General features: G+C 42.6%; 2 protein-coding genes across 2 annotated transcripts in view; one reads left to right on the forward strand and one right to left on the reverse strand.

Annotated features, from left to right (window-relative positions):
- The window catches only part of LOC134536722 (proton channel OtopLc-like), a 380,858-nt gene that overhangs the window by 272,870 nt on the left and 88,781 nt on the right, over positions 1-19,207 (reverse strand). The window lies entirely within an intron of this gene.
- LOC134536503 (fibrous sheath CABYR-binding protein-like) lies at positions 9,886-19,082 on the forward strand. Its single transcript, XM_063376225.1, has 3 exons — positions 9,886-10,094; positions 12,870-13,164; positions 17,974-19,082. Exons 1-3 carry the CDS (start codon positions 10,063-10,065, stop codon positions 18,931-18,933), a joined length of 1,287 nt encoding a protein of 428 aa, XP_063232295.1. The 5' UTR covers positions 9,886-10,062; the 3' UTR covers positions 18,934-19,082.

Below are 19,207 nucleotides of genomic sequence, written 5' to 3' on the forward strand. Positions count from 1 at the left end.
GCTGGACCAATTTGTAGTGCATCTCGTAGGGACATGAATTTCTCGCAAACCCATCTAATCCTCGTTAGACTTCGATGCAGCATGCCCACACCACCAGTTTATTACCGGGCGGCCGTCTGCAAGAGAAGCCAATGCCAACTTTGGCCAATCAGGACGAGCTTGCCTCCGCACACTAGTGCTGCGATCCGTTTGCCTGCATTCGATATGTGCCGGAGAGAAACCCAACCAATCTCGAAACACAGACGAGGCCACACTCAAGTAGTGACGAAATTTATTCGCGAAACTATGCATGCCCTTATGCATCTGTTGGTAGCACTCATAGATGACAGAGCAACGTTTATTTCGTGAATTCGTTTAAATCGAGGGTAGACTCAACGAGACTATACCTCAACAAACGTATTAATAATTCTCATTGGTCGATAACAAGGTAAAATCATTTTGCGGGTGAGTGGGTAACCACTTCTTCCCTTTGATTATAATCGGCTCAGGCTCTTCAAGGGCGTGTTAAATAATTAACGTGTAGTCCAATCATCAACGTTTAGTCCAATCATCAACGTGTAGCCAATCATTAATGTCCAATCATCAACGTTTAGTCCAATCATCAACATCTAGTCCAATCATCAACTTGTAGTCCAAACATCAACGTGTATTTCAATCATCAATGCGTAGCCCAATCATCAATGTGTAGTCCAATCATTAATTTGAGTCCAATCATCAACGTGTAGTCCAATTATCAACGCAGAACAGCTGTACCAATGGGCTTCAATTCAACCTTGCTACCCAGTGAATCAACGAAGTAATCGTGGCTTTACTCTTAGAACAAAAATTTGTATGGACCAATTCTGCTCTTATATGCGTAGGGAAATGTCAATAAAACTGTAAAAATAAGCGGATAAATACAAGGACACTGGTGTTTGTTCGCAAGGAGTATTCCAAATACGCATAAATTCATTTAAATTACTTAACGCACTAGTCACGAAATAGCAAACACTCGTTGCATTGAAACTGTGTCATTTAAAGTGTTACGATATACGTATAGCGCGTCCCATCCTTAGTTTGCAAGTGTGCATTTACGTGTGCATTTACTCTCTATTATCATTGCTCGATTTCTGCCATTAGCGCTGTCCTTGTTTGTGTGCTCTGTTGCCATATGTACACCAAAGAGCACAAAACTTATAGTCACAACAACACACAGACGCATAGGCGAAAACCAGCGATGTGACAAACCCGATATTTCGAACATCACAGACGAACATCGTAGGCTTCCAAACACAACAGTTGCAACGATTATAAATGATTTTTTTTTTCTTTTAGAATATATAGGCTACAACTGAAATAATAGTGCTAATAGACACTTATTTGTGGTCTAAGAAAAATCCGAAAATGACAACATAATTTTTTGACGTGACAACGTCTAATAAATCAATGAATGCCGGCTTCACGCACGAAAAAGTGTCCCGTTACGCACATTGTCCCGTTACGCTGTATCCCGTTACGCTCATTGTACGCTTGCGCCGCATCTATCTCTCTTCCACTCGATTGGAACAACCAACGATTTGACTTTTTCGACGCACATTAAACTTGAAACACTCCCATTCGTTTCCTACTTTTCCTATCATCGTCCTATCCTTAACAGAATAACACAGATTGGAAGAAGTTAAATAGCAAACATGTATAAAATATATAGTTAAAATAATCTGTTCGTTAAAGTAATAAACATATTTGAATTAATGAGTGCATATAAAAGTAAATTTATCAATTAAATTGTAGATTTCATCTCACTCCTTCTTTGTATCCATACAAAATAGTGATAATTCAATAAAAATGATTCAATTTTATTCATAAAAGTATGCACTCATTTCATCAATGTTTTGTTATGCCGTTGTCACGTTAAACTATCGTCCGTAAACCGACTTTACAGACAACCAATTTTTTCAAAACTTAATATAGTTGAATATTGTATGAAAAATAAGATATTTGATGTTAGAAAGCCGGGTAGTATCAACCTGACAACGGTGGTCGCCGCAAACTAAGAGCGTGACCCCCTATAATACAGGTTGTCCACAAAATAATGTTCCAGTTTCAATGGTATATTATAACAGTTCAATTTAGTATATTTTCAACAAATAATACATCAAATTAAAGTAAAATAACCAATAAAAACTAACAGAAAAAAAGACGACAACAAGAGAGATATTGTTACTTTGTACAAACACATGTCTATGGATATTTTTGCATACATAAAATACGTTTTTTCGAGATAATGAGTACTTCATACCAAAATCGGCGCAAAATTTTAAAATTTAATCGCTGTTTTATTCAAGCTCAATTTATTTTAAACAACGTATAATCGAATGGTTGATAATTGGACTTTAATTGGGTTTTGTATCGCGCAACTATTATGTGCGCAATTAATACCGGAAAGCTAATCCCGGCGGAACTATTTACAAATAACTTTATAACTTTAGTGGCAAATTTTTTTCATTTTTATTTCTTAAATTGCGTTCTCGATTTTTTACACCTCCTCCCCCCCCCCCCCCCCACGACAAACAGTGCGAAACTGCAAAGGCGTTATGTCCAAGAAAGTGCATCGAAATCACATGTTCTCCAATTGCGCGAATCATTTGAAGAACGTAATAAAAAAAATAGATGTGTGAACGTTTGTTCCCGACGAGGGGCGAGTGCAGCAGTGTCTGGACGGACAGACCGGCGCCGGCGTCGCGGCGCCAGGCGTCCACTGCTCGGTGGCTGCAGGGCTGGACGGCACCTACCCGCCCCCCCCCCCCCCCCCGGGTGGACCCCTGGCTCCAGGGCCCGGGCCCAGACCTGCTTATCTTCAAATGTTTAACTATTATATATATTTTTACAAACTAGAAACAAAACATATCGAATGTTTCATAAACAAAGCTTAGTTTTGGATTTACAAAATAGTAACCATAATTATTATTATACCCTGTATTTTCAGGTTAAATATCATTCTAAAAATATTGTAGGTAAGAAATGACCATGCAGTTATAATGTAGCACGTGGCTGTAAAATTGGGGTTGGGGCGGAGGGGGGGTTGTCTCAGATCCTGGGTTCAGGGCCCGTGGGGGGCATGCCGTCGCGCGCCTCCTGCTGGCGCTGCTGAGGGCCTCGCCGCCCCCGGCCGCCCCCGGCCGCCCCCGGCTGCCCCCGGCCGCCCCCGGCCACGTGGCTCAGCGAACATCGCGTCGCCAATCAAACAACAACCTGTCGTTGCATTCTCCTCTCGTCTCCCCACCTACAACCTAGCGCACGCAACACCGCTCAATGCTATTACTAGAGACGCAAAATTCGCGGATTCATTTCGCGATAGGCTAGCATCAAAACAACTATACCTTCGTACCGCTTCTGCGATTGGCCCACATTTTATCCGGGGAACTGTGAGCCAATGGGAAACACTAAACCAAGAAAGTGCCGAATTACGGACAGCCTAGTTGAGACGTCTCACGCGTCAGTAGCCAATGAACAGGTGTCATTTCCGCGAGTATTTAAATGACTGTGGAGTCTATCCTAGAGGTCAATGAATCCACGAATTTTGCAGGTCTCTAGCTATTACAAACGCTCTTGCTGTGCTGCATTCATCGGCAACCTGACAACCTCGAAAGTCGTCAATCGTTTTTTTCGGAAAAAAACGTTGGCTGACTTGATTTTTTTTTTAATTTGGTCGTTCGATGCTGGGAATATTCACCATAGATCTTCCAAATCATCTATTTTTCCAGCACGGGACTACCAAAACACTTATGTGAAATTCATTGATCGTTTGTTTCAAAACTTAAAAAAAAAAAAATGCATAGCCGCAAGGTATGATGCCTGAATTTAGGCTCTCAATTCATGCTGGGTTTTAAGTTCTAAATAATCCTTAAAGGTCTTCAAGCGACAAAAAAACTCTTATTGAATACATAAAAACATTTTACAAAGTATCGACAGCAGTTGTAAAGTGAATATTAAACACAAATCCTGGAAGGAATACGCAAAATAGAAGCAAAACAATTTAGGAATCCATCCTCTTAACGACTACCATTGGCTGATTCATTAACGTAATGGTTGAGCTCCGTGGCGCATTTGCGTGAAGCAGTGACTCCGGTTCGAAGGTCTGTAGGTTTGATCCCCGGATAAGGCATCCATGTCTGTGGGAGTTCAAGCTGTAAAATTAGTATTTTTTTTTACTTGTAAGTCACATCAAATGAAAGCCCAAAAATTTTTATTTATATATTATATATAATTATATATATAAATGGATGTTGGTATATATGACAATTATAAACTCCGACACCGTTTGACCGATCACTTTGAAAGTTGGCACATCGATGATTTTTTTTTCATGGAGGAGGTTTTTATGCTATCTTTTTTTTTTGCAACTCTCCAATAAGATGGCATTGCATCGCATAAACGTCCAAGGATAAATTCATAACAGAAAACCATAAGTCCTAGACATACAAACAGCGAGTGTCCGCCACACGGTCATACACTTCCTGTCCTTCTCCTTGGTGAGACCCGTCCGCTAAAACCGCGGCCACACAGAAAGCGGGTCGTTACCACAACGCCGAACGTACAATAACGCCGAATACCATAACGCCGAATACCAAATTGACCGCAACGCCGACAGCTATAAAACTGATGTGTACCACGACGCCGAAATTCAGTAACGCCGAAAAATTTTCCTGCGGGGAGGGGGGGCCACAGGAGCAAAATGAAAAACAACTGAATGAATTTGTGTGTGTTTCTTAAATGTATCTTAACGCCGAAATACCACAACCTAACTAAACCTAGGCTAGCCTAACCTAGCCTTACCTAACCTAACCTAATCTTACCTAACCTAACCTTTGTGGCAGTCCTGCAATGACATTTTTCGGCGTTAATGTATTTCGGCGTTGTGGTAATTCGGCGTTGTGGTACACAGCAGCTTTCTATAGCTGTCGGCGTTGTAGTCAATTTGGCATTCGGCGTTATTGTACGTTCGGCGTTGTGGTATTTCGGCGTTGTGGTGCGTCCCCACAGAAAGCTACGCTATGTTCGCTATGTTCGCCAAGCCAATGTCCACACAGGTCAGTCCAATTCGCGATGTCGGAGAGACGCGTGCCGTGATATTAAAGTGATGATTTCGACGATGGTAATATTCTGCTGGCACTCGCAGTATGTAACTGTAAAAATAAATGTCTTCAAAGAAGTTAATCTGAAAAGAAAAAGGATTCCATCATTTGATGAAGCACATTCCTGTGAGGACACAACCAAATTTATGGATTATTTCATATTTCAGGTTAATTACAACTCATTTTGATATCATTCTCTTCAAATCAAATCCCAGGCATTATACCGCATATCCTGGTTTATATAGACTTCTATCGACTTATTCCATAAATATGGATACTTTCGTACTTCAATAAAAAATTTCCGTCCAAATGATACTAATTAAAGGCAAACAGAAGTACAGGACAATTCCGCGCGAAAACAAATGTTTCTGTTTATCTGCGCATGCGTGAAGTCAGCGACGATTTAGATAAATAGCTGAGAACCGAACACCCGGGTACGTCACACAAAATCGCCAATATAGCGAACATAGCGAACATAGTGAACATAGTCAACATAGCGAACACAGCTTTGTGTGGTTAGTGACACCTGAGATGAACATCGCTAACATAGCGAGCATAGCGCCCTGTGCGGCCGTAGCTTTAGTAGAACTCGTAGCGGCTAGCTATAACATACACCGGCAGAAAAAAGTCTGCCGGTTTCTGCCAGCGATAGAAATTATTTAGCACACTTTATATTCAAATTAAGAAGACGATTACTCTCTACATCTGATTTCGAAAAAAAAAGTTCCCTTTACCCTGAGTTCAGCCCGTTCAACGCCGCAGATACTGCAGCTAGTTATAAATCAATCAAGAGGAAATGTTCACCTGATAATACCGTAGAAAAAAAATGGAGGTAAGAATTAAGGGACTTGGTGCTTTGCCATGTTAATACTTGAAGTCAAAATGAAAAAGTCCCCCTCACAGACCCTTTTCATATCTGGATAGCAAAACAATTTGTTTGGTTATAATGAAGTTTAATGCTAATTCTTTGCAAATGTATTGAAATTGTGTTTGTTTAGAAATAGTCACTACATGATTGCAGTTTTAAAGATTCTTCCCAACGAGTTCCTTTGAGCTATTAACAAACTTACAGCATGTTAGCCTTTATGAAGCGACTGTTCGTATTGCTAACCAGCTGATTCAGACCAAATCTTGCAGTAGGTCCGTGCAGGAAAGTCGTCAGCAGTCCACTCAGTGATCCAGGTAGCATGAGCTGCAAACAGCGTTGTAAAAAATGTCAGTACGGTATTTTTTTTTATTTCACTTCATTTCATGCTTAAATGAGTTACAAACAAATAACTTGCATTATTCGTGGCTTCTACTGCAATACTTAAAGTGTATGCTTCCCGATCTCCAGCTTACAATCCATGGAGGTGGCAATGGGTAGAATCAAACGTACAAACTTTTTTTTTAATTTCGCACGTGTGCCTACGTCTCCCGCCGCTAGGAGCGCTGTAGTAGCGTGTCTCATGCTCCGCCCATGCTAGCGGGCCTGAGTTTCCTGTGTTGTCATCTACGACATTTGATTAACCTGGGAAGCCTTCATTTCACAGACGAGAGAGCCACACCCGAAGTTCCCCGAAGTTCATGCTCGCTTTTTTTTCCGTACCACAACAGGTGTATTTATTTTGGATGTAGCTTACTCATACGTCATACGCCGTTCTATCTCATTGTTTAAACCGGTGTGGCATTTAATTTTGCGGTCGATTAGGATAGGTTAGCTACATTATAAATACTTTAAAACATTGTGGATGGTTTGTTGTATTAGGTAAGTATAGCTACATTAAAAAATACTGTAAAATCATTTTATGGTTGCTTAGCAAATAACTTTTTAATATGTAGCTATCCAGCGCTAGGAAACCGTTTACATGATTTCACGGTATTTTTAATGTAGCTATCCTAACCAAATCAACCGTCCACAATGTTTTAAAATATTTATAATGTAGCTAACCTAACATAATTGACCATTAGTTATCATGAGTTGTCCAAAATAAACATTCACGGACACACGGCAAACGAAAAATATGGTGGCGTGCAAATAAATACCTTTGCCTTGTTTATGGCCTTTCCTTTTATCAACAGCGCCATATTTATTTACAAATAACAAAAAAAACCGAAGATGCACGATCGAGCGTTTGGCTCTCTCGTCTGTGAAAAAAAGGCTTCCCGATTCACCTCCAGAACAGATACACACACCACAGACTTTTATCTGCGTGGTAGAAAGAAACAGGGTCCAATTCGAGCCGGGACATTGTTAACTCTGACCGTACCACACGTTGGAGCAGGCCAAAGGCTGATGATTGCTCTCCGCTGTGAGCGGGATCAGAGCCCTGGTGCTGGGATGAAAGTGAGATGTGGAAGAGCAATGAGCTTGCAGCCACAGGCGTCACCTCATGTGGGTGCGAGTGAGCACGCACTCACAGAAACGTTCACCTTAAACTTACGAAGAACGCTGGTCACGAGTTATCCAGGGAGCTCAGTAAATTCATTGTTATATTGAATATGATCCCACAAATAATCATTTTGGCACGTTGGCAAAACATTCAAAAACTGGTTAAGACTCGTGCGAAAGCATACTTTTTTCCTTCCACGTGTTCATAGAAAAAATAATAATTTCGGATGTTGAAATTCAACGTAGTTCCTACGAAGAACCAGTCACCTGAAATTACGTTGGAATCGTAGTTTATTTGAGGTGCTGTCTTCGTTGAAAAGTCCGTAGATTTACTGCAATTTATTGCGATACAAATAAGCTCCAACAGGTGGCACTAAAGCAGTGTTCACAACTTAATAAAAATCACAACTAAGTTCAAAGCAGGCCAAGTGCACGACCTAAGCGAAATCGTTTCACAATTGTATTCTTATGGACTAATTTTAGTTAGCGAAATTTCGCGATGCATCCGATATCCATTGGTAATAAATTATAATGAATAATTATTTTAAATCGGGTAATTATTTCTTGAAAGTTGACCAACAGACTGTCAACACAGTTTTTCAACATATAAATTAATTAATGTTAGGATAAGTCATGCAAAATATTTAGTTAAACTTCTAAATGTATTTAGTAATTTTTATTGAGTTTTATTGCTTGTAACTTTTAACATATAATTGCCTAAATTAAAAAAATTGGAAAATACATGTGCAAAGAGATATTTAGACATTTTCTGCTAGATACTATATTATAAATAAATATAATCAGTTCGCAGCTCCCACCAAAATGCCACCCTACTATACACTCATTGCCTGCTTGTCATGCGCCACAAACAGAAATATAACATATTCATTTCCCTCCTATGACAACTACCATACTATGTTTAGTTCATCTATGCAACTTTGGCTTCTTATGGTATTAACTGTGCAAATATTTTTTTTTGTTTTGATTTTATTTTTGTTTTCTTAGTCATACTGCACTAAGAAGGAATCTTTTCTGATACGTATATTTTGGACTTTGTCATCTCTATTTAATAAATCCAGAGGTTGGTATCTGGACTGTGAGAAGAGAGCCACCTTTTACCAGAACTCTAGCCAGGCCTTACAAGTGAAACATTGGAGCTTCGCTGTCTTGTCAACTGTGGTCATTGAAAAGAGAGGGAGGGTTAGTTGACGGTGATACGTACCCAGTCCATTATATTGCGTGGGAAGTGGTTTTTTTACCCCCCCCCCCTTCCCCCATGAGAGTTACATTCTCTAGACTTAGCAATGTTATATCGCGAGTTGATTTTGTTTCGAAGAATATTGCGTCTCACGGATAGCCTAGAGTTCTCAGGGATGAAAGCCCCAACCAAAACTTTAACAGTTCCGAGTTTAACCGAAGTAAAATGTTAGGTTAGGTTCGGTCAGTGTAATAAATAATAGTTCTTAATTATTTTTCTTCGGGGTAGGGTATACGTTAGTTACATTAGGTTATAGTAACTAAAATAAAAGGTTGTTAGGTTAGGTTAGCGTTATTTAAAATACTCTATGATCGTAAAATATATCAATCCTCAATATGGTGTTTTTTTGTTGTTTTTTTTTCACGAGCGATCGGTAAACTTCGAAGAACTCCGGAACTGTTCGGGTGTTGCCCTCATCCCTGTGAACTGTAGGCTACCCGCGTCACACGGTTTTACACAACGCGGTAAGGCGACGAGACATCCATTCTTATAGTAGGCTTTGAATAAGGTTTGCAGGTGTTGAGTAGCACACGAAAAAAGGCCTCTTTAAAGCAACTGACAGCAAAATAAAAAAATAAAAACAGAGACAAAATGTTTGAAAGTTATAGTGTTTTTTTTATTGTTTTACGTAGATACTTTGATAATTAAGTTAAAAAATATATTGACAGTAAATGAAGAAACAACTGTAAGGTAATATAAATAGAGTGAGTGACACGCAAAAAAAATTGTAGTCATATTATCATTCAAATTGACACTTAAACGCATCTATAGGGGCAGGCAATTTTCGCGAAAAGGTCTGAACAGTTATTAGACTGCAACAAGGTATACCCGCACCTGTGGTTTCTTCCTTGTGATTGGCAGCCTTCTACGAGAGAAATCGTTGCCTTATTTAACCGAGCCACTCAGGACGCGTTTACTACCGCACTGAATCACTGTGATTGGTGTTGTTACAATCGATATGTACCTGGGAGAAACTCACCCAATCACGAAATACAGACGATGCTATAGTTTTTTAACTTTCATCTAGTCTCAAAATCTTTTCGCGAAATCTGCAGGCCCCTACGCATATAACGTCTATCACAGTAAATCACTCTCGCAAAATCTGTTCAGTAAATTTTTTACGTGTTTTGAAACTGAACAACACAACACGGGCTCGAACTGCCCTCTGTTAACATAAACATCACCCTCGTTACCTGGCGACGCAACTTCCTACAAGTCTTGAACGGGACGAAGAAATTACAGTGTACGAAATTTCACGTGAAGGACATCTTAAGTATTTGGAAGAAAAAAAAATATCAAGAGCAGTTAAAATCCGTAACATGAACTTCTGTCGCTGCTCGCACACAAATAGGTTAGTTTCTTCGAGCAATAAATTGTTTTTGTTGTTGCCACACGCCAGCTAGCAGAATAATTCATACCGTGACAGTGAGTTCAAGTGTATTATTTTTAGTACCAATCTGTTACCTTATTAGCTAAAATTTTGTCCTTAGGTATATAATGTACGCGTACTCCTTGCGTTTTTTTTTCTTAATATTTCAAGTCACGAGTTTCTTTCTGGCTCAGCTGTTCATTTGATCAACTGTGAATTGAGATTGTATGCTCAAAAGGTGTAATTTCCACCTCAATAATTAAATATATAATTGTTATAATTTTGTTATAACATTATTGATAAAAAATTTTAATTTGGATTCTTGGTAGAGTTCTTAACTGTTGTACCAGACAGTATAATGATTACGTCTCATGTGCATTTTATGATGAGTTTCTTTTTTTTACCAGAAAATATTTTTAAGTTGAAAATACAAACACACTCCTCAATTTTTTTTTTTAAAGCATTCTGTTTAAGTAACTATTAATACTTTGTCAACTGGGAAAATATTTTGTTTAAAAATAATAATCAGCACCAGCAGAATTAGTTAAATCAATACAAACAAATGATTGAAATACTGTGAAAACAAACTAAAAATTAATGGTCGGAAAATAGACACAAAGAATATGTAGGATTTATGTAAAATATTTGCTAGCAAAGCTTATTAAATAAATATATATATATATATATATATATATATATATATATATATATATTACTAGCGCGATTATGTGTACAGTAAGTTTGTTTCTATCAATGCCAATGTGAAATTTAAGTTAACCCCTTAAATTACATTATTTTTTTGACTACTACATTATTATACGAAAAATGGAACCAAATTTTTTTTTTTAAGTACACGCACCCGCAAAGCTCATAATAATGATACAAAAAAATTAAAAATATATATAAAATAATGTTTTATGAATTATATTCAAAATACAAAGTGTTTAAATAGGAAAGCTTCATACAAACTTCATCAAAAACTGTATAAAACATGTTTTCCTACTTTCAATACAATCTAGCACTGCCATTTGCCTTTAAGTTCATAAAACCATTAAATAAGGTCTTGTTTAGAAGGAAAATCCGTGATCTAACAATTAAATATGGTAATGCTGTGTTTTTATTATAAGAAAAATTAGATTCAGAATAATTTAAAACAATACTCCTTACGCCCCTTGCACGTAACCAGGCGAAATAAGAGCCGATCAAATGAACTCAAGAGTTTATAAAATTTAAAATTTTGCACAGCCTTCGAGAAGGAGTGTTATCAACGAAGTGCCCTGATAAAATAAAAAATATAAAAAAAATGTTTATATATAGTCAAATAAATAGGCACGCTTTATTCAAACAAATATCTTGTTTTAGAAGAGGTTTGGTTGACCCAATAAAATGGTTTTGACAACTTAACTATACGTTTTGTCAGGTGTTCAAAAACAATATTTATTACACACTAACTGAAGTACCCGGCGTTGCGCGGGCTAAATAGTATAATAGTATAATAGCATAATAAGTATAAGGAACATCACTGCCGAGTTTCAACCCTGTAGGACATGCTCTTGAAAAACTGGAAATTTAGATTTTAAAGTCCCATTGATTGCACGATCTGGGTTCATCGAGGTAACGCATCAGCAAAACCGGGACACCAATCTTCAGCTTCAAATTGTGGGAAGGCGGGCAACCCCTAGGAAAGACGTGAAGGACGCACCAAACAATAGCGCGTTACAAATTCAAGGCAACGCCACCTATTGACGAAGTTCCAAACTAAATTAAACTGTTATTAGCACCTTTATTTAGTTCGTTAGCCGCCGCGAACTTCATTAAGCGGACGGGTTTCGCCAAGGAGAAAGAGAGGAATCTTCCAGACCTTACTATATGACCGTGTGGCGGATGTAGAGAACTGGAGGAATGACATTAATTCTGTCACTGACGTAATCTTACGAAAATACTTCCCTTGCTGAGGTAAAAAAAAATCCAGCTCTACCTACTGGTTTTTTTGTGTACTACGTCGTGATAATCGTAAACATCCGAAAACTTGTGCGAGCACCATTTGAAAATCAACTAACGTAGTGCACGAACTATACTAAGCTGAGCAGACTCCTTAAAATTTTTAAATTAAGAAAAAAAAAATATTTAATTTTTTTTTCCGTGAGCCGATTTTGATGAAATAAAGCCTGTGTCACGCAAAAGCTACGCTCAAGTTAACTGTAACTGCGCCATGAAAATTGGTCTGTTAGTTTTGAGATTAGCATGTTCACAAAGACAAACAATGCTTTAAAAAAATAGTCTTCTCGTATTCTGTTACACTCCTTAAATCACCCTCAATCAGTTTTTTGCAGTATATTTTCAAAGTTCAGACATGCAAGTTCAACAAATTTGACTATAGTATAGATATAGTTTAGTACGGCCAAGGAAATCTTGTTGTCCCCCCATACATCAATGAAAGAAAGGTTTGTCTTGCCTCAACAAAATATTTGTTTGTATATGGCGAAATAAATATATATTCTGTTAATTCAAACAAATATTTTGTTGTAGGAAAGATTCTGTTGACCCAAAACCAAATCATTCTGCCAGCTCAAATGTATATTTGGTTAGGTGTACCAAATCATTTTTGTTACCTACCGAGTTTGGTTAAGCTAACGAAATATTATGTTCCAACAAGTAAATTTTTGTTTCGCCATGTACAAACAAATATTTGTTTGGTTCGAACAAACCTTTTTTTCTCCGTGCACGTGTGTGAAACCACCGTGATGGCTGCCGCAGCCGGGTGGTGCTGGTCGCGCGCGGCACAGTGCCCAAGAAGACAGCGGCCCACGACAAGGCCCAGGGCGACGCGTGCGCCGTGTTCCGCAAGCTGCAGGACACTCTGCAGGCGACCCGCTGCGGCCTGGCGCAGCGCCTGCAGGAGCAGGGCGCCTTGAAGCGCGGGCTGGCGGGCATCCCGGGCCTCGCCCCGGGGCAGCGCCCCTCCGGCGCCAAGCCCTGCGCGCAGACCATCCTAGCAGACCTGCAGGCGCTCTTCTGCTGCCTCGACCGGGCGCGCGCATCCGCCTCCCAGGTATGCTGCGGCCATGTTCTTCTCTTTAAGGTAGACTGCAGTCGTGTCTGCCTCCTCCAGGTGTACTGCCACCACGGGTACATACTTCCCCGGGTGTACTGCGGCCATGATCTACTCTTTAAGGTAGACTGCAGTCGTGTCTGCTTCCCCCAGGTGGACTGCCTCCCACGAGTACTCCTCCAGGTATGCTGCGGCCATGTTCTTCTCTTTTAGGTAGACTGCAGTCGTGTCTGCCTCCTCCAGGTGTACTGCCACCACGGGTACATACTTCCCCGGGTGTACTGCGGCCATGATCTACTCTTTAAGGTAGACTGCAGTCGTGTCTGCTTCCTCCAGGTGGACTGCCTCCCACGAGTACTCCTCCAGGTATGCTGCGGCCATGTTCTTCTCTTTAAGGTAGACTGCAGTCGTGTCTGCCTCCTCCAGGTGTACTGCCACCACGGGTACATACTTCCCCGGGTATACTGTGGCCATGATCTACTCTTTAAGGTAGACTGCAGTCGTGTCTGCTTCCTCCAGGTGGACTGCCTCCCACGAGTACTCCTCCAGGTATGCTGCGGCCATGTTCTTCTCTTTAAGGTAGACTGCAGTCGTGTCTGCCTCCTCCAGGTGTACTGCCACCACGGGTACATACTTCCCCGGGTGTACTGCGGCCATGATCTACTCTTTAAGGTAGACTGCAGTCGTGTCTGCTTCCTCCAGGTGGACTGCCTCCCACGAGTACTCCTCCAGGTATGCTGCGGCCATGTTCTTCTCTTTTAGGTAGACTGCAGTCGTGTCTGCTTCCTCCAGGTGTACTGCCACCACGGGTACATACTTCCCCGGGTGTACTGCGGCCATGATCTACTCTTTAAGGTAGACTGCAGTCGTGTCTGCTTCCTCCAGGTGGACTGCCTCCCACGAGTACTCCTCCAGGTATGCTGCGGCCATGTTCTTCTCTTTTAGGTAGACTGCAGTCGTGTCTGCTTCCTCCAGGTGTACTGCCACCACGGGTACATACTTCCCCGGGTGTACTGCGGCCATGATCTACTCTTTAAGGTAGACTGCAGTCGTGTCTGCTTCCTCCAGGTGGACTGCCACCACGGGTACATACTTCCCCGGGTATACTGCGGCCATGATCTGCTATTTAAGGGCTCCGCCTACCCGGAAACACACACGGTGCGCAGAGCTTCAGGAAGAACAACGCGATTTCAAAACTACTCAACACATCCGAGTGGGTAGCCTACTGCTTACGAAAATCATTTAAGAGTTCGCTGAGGGCCGAAAAGTACTTTTGATTTCGGAATAATTTTTAAAACCGTATTTTCAGAAGAGTTGAAATGGCTAAAACGCATGTTTTCAGCATTTTTTTTTTTTGGCGTAAAACAACCAGTACAGATCATTGAAAGCACTTAAGGGACTTGCATTACACCTTTAACTTCATTTCTCCGCCATATAACGTTACGGTCACCTCCGAAATTTCACAGTTATCCTGTGACGACGAGACAACTGCGCGTCAGTTCAGAGCCTTGCGCTTAGAGGCGACACCGCTCTACAAGCACCAGCGAGCATCGCGCTTATCATCCCGCCTCACTAACACTCATACACCCCTGACGAGGCGGGCCCCTTTAAGGTAGACTGCAATCGCGTCTGCCTCCTCCAGGTATACTGCCACCACGAGTACATCCCCTGATATAACGTGGCCATGTTCTTCTCTTCCAGGTTGACTGTAGTCATGTTTAGCTATCTCAGAAATACTTCCATAACGACTTTACAATCTCCCATGAAGACCACATCCATGAACTAATCCCTCAGGTAGCTTGCGGCTACAGCCCTTCTTCTAGATTGATTTCCCTTTCCAGGTAGAATAGAACCAAGATCTTCTCATTCACGTTGAGAGTTTAGCCACGACCTACTCTTTTAGGTATACTGTGGCCATGAAGTCCCTCCTACATAGAATCTACCTAAGTAGATTGCAGTCATGACCTACTTTTCTGGGTAGACTCAATGAGGTTAAACACAGTAACATCTGAAAAGGCTACAGCAGGTGCAGATGTGTAGCCATTTTATAACTGAACGGTTTTCAAATGCCAGGAGTTGTAGACAATGAACTGACCATTCTACAGCGGACACGAATCACTCCTCTTCCCAGTTAGAATGCGACCGAAATTGTTTCAAAAAGTTTCAAGTAGAGTGATTTCGTGTTTAGTTAATTTAGTTACGGCCGAGAATTGCTAGCGTCAAGATGTACCGCAACCTGTAAGGTTTCCAGAGACAAAACTGAGTCGTCTTTTTAAAAGAGACTGCCTCCGTACCGTGGAAATTACTGGATGATAAAAGTAAATTCTCAAATGAATGGCTAATCAAATATTACAGTGGCCTAGAGTAGGATGAAGGTAAAATTCCGTACCACCAAATGAAAAACACTCTAGATGTTTCGTTACTGCAAAATCCGCGTGGCATCATTTATGTCACCGGACCTGAGCAGAATAAATGGCTGAGCGGTCTGTGCAAAGGAGCCATCGAAATTGTAGACCTGCAGATCAACTACGGCTGTCCTTCCTTGCGCAAACTTAGTGCAAATGTATGGCGAGCAGCCACTCGACAAGTTTGAACGAGTATGTGCCTATACAAACTCTAAGCTAATGACTCTCGCAGTGTGAGTAGGAGCCTGCATATATAAGGCGGGAGTGGACCTGACCTATCTGGGAGTGGCGTTGCAGGTCAGGCACCCAGGCCTAAAAAAATGCTGCAAACTGCTCAACAAGGAGCCCCCTTTGTCTAGCAGTCGGTGAGGTGACCAAGGCAACCCCGAGGTTCCCTCTGCCTGGTTTCTGCGGCTACCAATATCCGATTAAGAAGGCGATTGCTCTTTTGAGGTGTCGGAATTGTTGCCAGTTCTAGTATCCGAGACATGACCCAACAGGTCCGCGGAAAAGGTGTTGTGATGCGATTATATAGCCTCTCCACACCAAGGGGCAACCCTCTGCCTCCACGTGGCACCGCTGTTGGAGGAGGATCGTGGTGACTATTGTTGAGATGGGTAGCCTCAACCTCTGGTCATAGCACCTCCTTAACTAAAGAGGGCAATGCCGAGTCAAACTCTGCCGCAGTGCATCCTCAATTGCATGTATGAGACCAGAAATGGTGAAAGGGCTGAATCTGCAGGCAACAGCAGATGCGATAGAAACCTTTCTGGGGGGTTCGACTGCCGAGCTTCGGTGCATCGGTCCCCAAAGGGCCCCATAGTGAATGGATCAGGCCCCATGGTAAAGGAAGGACTGAGTATGGTTGTTACGGTGTCGGGCAACCGGGCCCAAAAAAGGGCTGCAAACTGTTCGACAGGGAGTCCCCTTTGTCCAGCAGTCGGGGGAGGTACCGAGGCATTCCCGAGGTCACTCCAGCCTGGGCGCTGTGGCAGCCATTTCTAGCTGGGGCTGACGGCGATCGTTGCCCTATGAGTTTAGGCGGATCCGAGCCTTAATCGGCTTTAAACCCGTCGGGCCGAGGTACGGCGGGTCGGAGGGTACTCCGAGGCGACGAGGACACCCTTTGTCTTTACTCTGAAAAGTGGCGGTCTGGTCTAGCTACCGGCGAACAGTCTGCCGAGTCGACCAAAAGTTGGTAGTAGTACGGGAAGAATCCATCATGTTTGAATGGTGTCCCGCTGGGGTTTCCTCTAAGGCCCAGGATTCTTGCTGGGCAGGACTTGTACTTGGTAGTGGTGCCCCGAGTGCTTTAGGGGCAAGCATCAGGGTTCCCTAGCCCTATGATGTGCTGATGTAGTGGGCGACGAGGACAGCTCCGGTTCACCAGCCTGGATAGCTGGGAGAGGTTGGGTAGGCCTCCACTGGACCGCGGGTTCGCTGGGTGATTGAGGAGTCCCAGCGTGAGGCGGGAGACTGGGGTAGGCGCCAGAAGTGATGACAACTCCAGAGGGCTAAGGGAGCATCCAACTTTCTGGTCAGCTGAATGGGGTAGGGGGCCAAAGGTGGTACATATTCTGGGATGGGTAACCTCAGCCCCTTTGTATAGCCAAAGTTCTAACGCCCTTCCCGCATCCATGCCCATGGGGGCCCCAGGGCAGAAGGGCTTAGGCTAAGACCGCTGGGTCAAAAAATAAAAGGGGGGAACCCCTTGCACGGCATACAATATATAAAAGGCGTGCAACCGTTCGTGCCTTCAGTTATCGTCCGACCTACAAGAAGATGACAGAATTCAAAATGGCGGAAATCAAAATCGTTGATCAAATTTGGCTCCCGGAGTCAAGGTCAAGGTCAAAGTAAAGGTAATACAAGATGGCTACCGTGATGTCAGGGCGGGCTGTCATAACCCCATCCACAATCCACAATCCTACTCCTGTGCCCGGAGGAACATTTATATACTAATGTGGACCTAAATCTAAATATATAAAATAGGATGTTGGTATGTATGACGTTGATAAACTCCGCCCCCATTAAACCGAACACCATTATAATTTGGCCTTCAAAGTTTTTTTCATGGAGGTTTTTATGCTATATTTTTTTGTAACTCGCCACTAGATGGCACTGTAGCGCATCAACTTCTAAACCATTCAACCGATCACCATGGGTAAGCAGAAAATCATACATCATAGACATACAAAAAACAATTGTGTGTCATTTCTCTATGTCCAACACACTGTCATATAGCGCTATCAATTTTTGCTTTAACTCGCGGACAATATATCACCCTGTGTTCAGTCAAGGTAATATGCCGGGTACTGCAGCTAGAGTGTATGTATTGTGGGTGTGTATATATATATATATATATATATATATATATATATATATATAAATTTATTTATTGCAGGGTACAGTCGCTGAGAACAGCCAGGTTTCTGGGCCGGCATACCATCAGAGCGAGGACCTAGCACAGCGCATGGAGTCAGCAAGGAATGTGAACCCAGGGCAGAGCGATTACCCAGTACCATGCGAGGTACCAGCTCCATACGAAGACCCAGCAACGAACGAGGTACCAGCTTCGTGTGAGGTCCCAGCACAGAGTATGGACACTGCATGTAATGAAGTCCCAGCACAGAGGATGGACACAGTGCAGAGCCTGTACCCAGCACCATGCGAGGTACCAGCTCCATACGAAGACCTAGCAACGAACGAGGTACCAGCTTCGTGTGAGGTCCCAGCACAGAGTGTGGACACTGCATGTGATGAAGTCCCAGCACAGAGGATGGACACAGTGCAGAGCCTGTACCCAGCAGCATGCGAGGTCCCAGCTCCATACGAAGATCTAGCAACGAACGAGGTACCAGCTTCGTGTGAGGTCCCAGCACAGAGTGTGAACACGGCATGTGATGAAGTCCCAGCACAGAGGATGGACACAGTGCAGAGCCTGTACCCAGCACCATGCGAGGTCCCAGCTCCATACGAAGACCCAGCAACGAACGAGGTACCAGCTCCGTGCGAGGTACCAGCATTGAGTGGCGGGCCCGATGACGTCGCCCCATATTCCACGAAGGAAGAGATGAGGCGCGCCTTCCAAATAGCCCTCAAGCAGCTGGACTGCGTGGAGCAGAGGATTGCCAAGGTGCGTTGCGATGTGGCCTACTCCAAGCTGCTGCTGGGCTCGGCACCGCGCTGCCAGCTACCCCAGCCACCCCAGCTACCCCAGCTACCCCAGTCATCCCAGCTACCCCAGCTACCCCAGGTCCGCCCGTCTCCGCCATCACAGCCCCCGCCACAGACCTCGTTCAGCTTCACCGCCTACGAGACGACCTCGTGCGAGGTGGAGATCACCCGCAAGAAGCGGGCATAACAGACACGACCCGCCGCTGTTTCCTGGCGAGCTCAACACTCCCGTTATCGACTTTCGTTCATTCTCATGAAGAACAGTCATTACTGTGCGCATATGAAATCATTCTTTGTCTGTCGACTCTTGATACTGCAATAAAGTGCCAAGTAAACGCTTTGAGTAGTTTGTTTTTTTCTTCAAATAAATTTTACTTAAATGCAGTTTATAAGTATTTGTTTTTCTATGATTTTTCCTAAATGACCTCAAGCAAATTATGGTGGGATTGTTTCATAATATA

The sequence above is a fragment of the Bacillus rossius genome, chromosome 11 (genome assembly GCF_032445375.1).
Source record: "Bacillus rossius redtenbacheri isolate Brsri chromosome 11, Brsri_v3, whole genome shotgun sequence".
Taxonomy (NCBI): domain Eukaryota; kingdom Metazoa; phylum Arthropoda; class Insecta; order Phasmatodea; family Bacillidae; genus Bacillus; species Bacillus rossius.

Coding starts and splice junctions, on each gene's coding strand:
- LOC134536503 (XM_063376225.1), top strand. CDS start 10,063: ATGAACTTCTGTCGCTGCTCGCACACAAATAG. Junction 10,095..12,869: donor CGCTGCTCGCACACAAATAG/GTTAGTTTCTTC, acceptor TGGCTGCCGCAG/CCGGGTGGTGCTGGTCGCGC. Junction 13,165..17,973: donor CGCGCGCATCCGCCTCCCAG/GTATGCTGCGGC, acceptor TATTTATTGCAG/GGTACAGTCGCTGAGAACAG.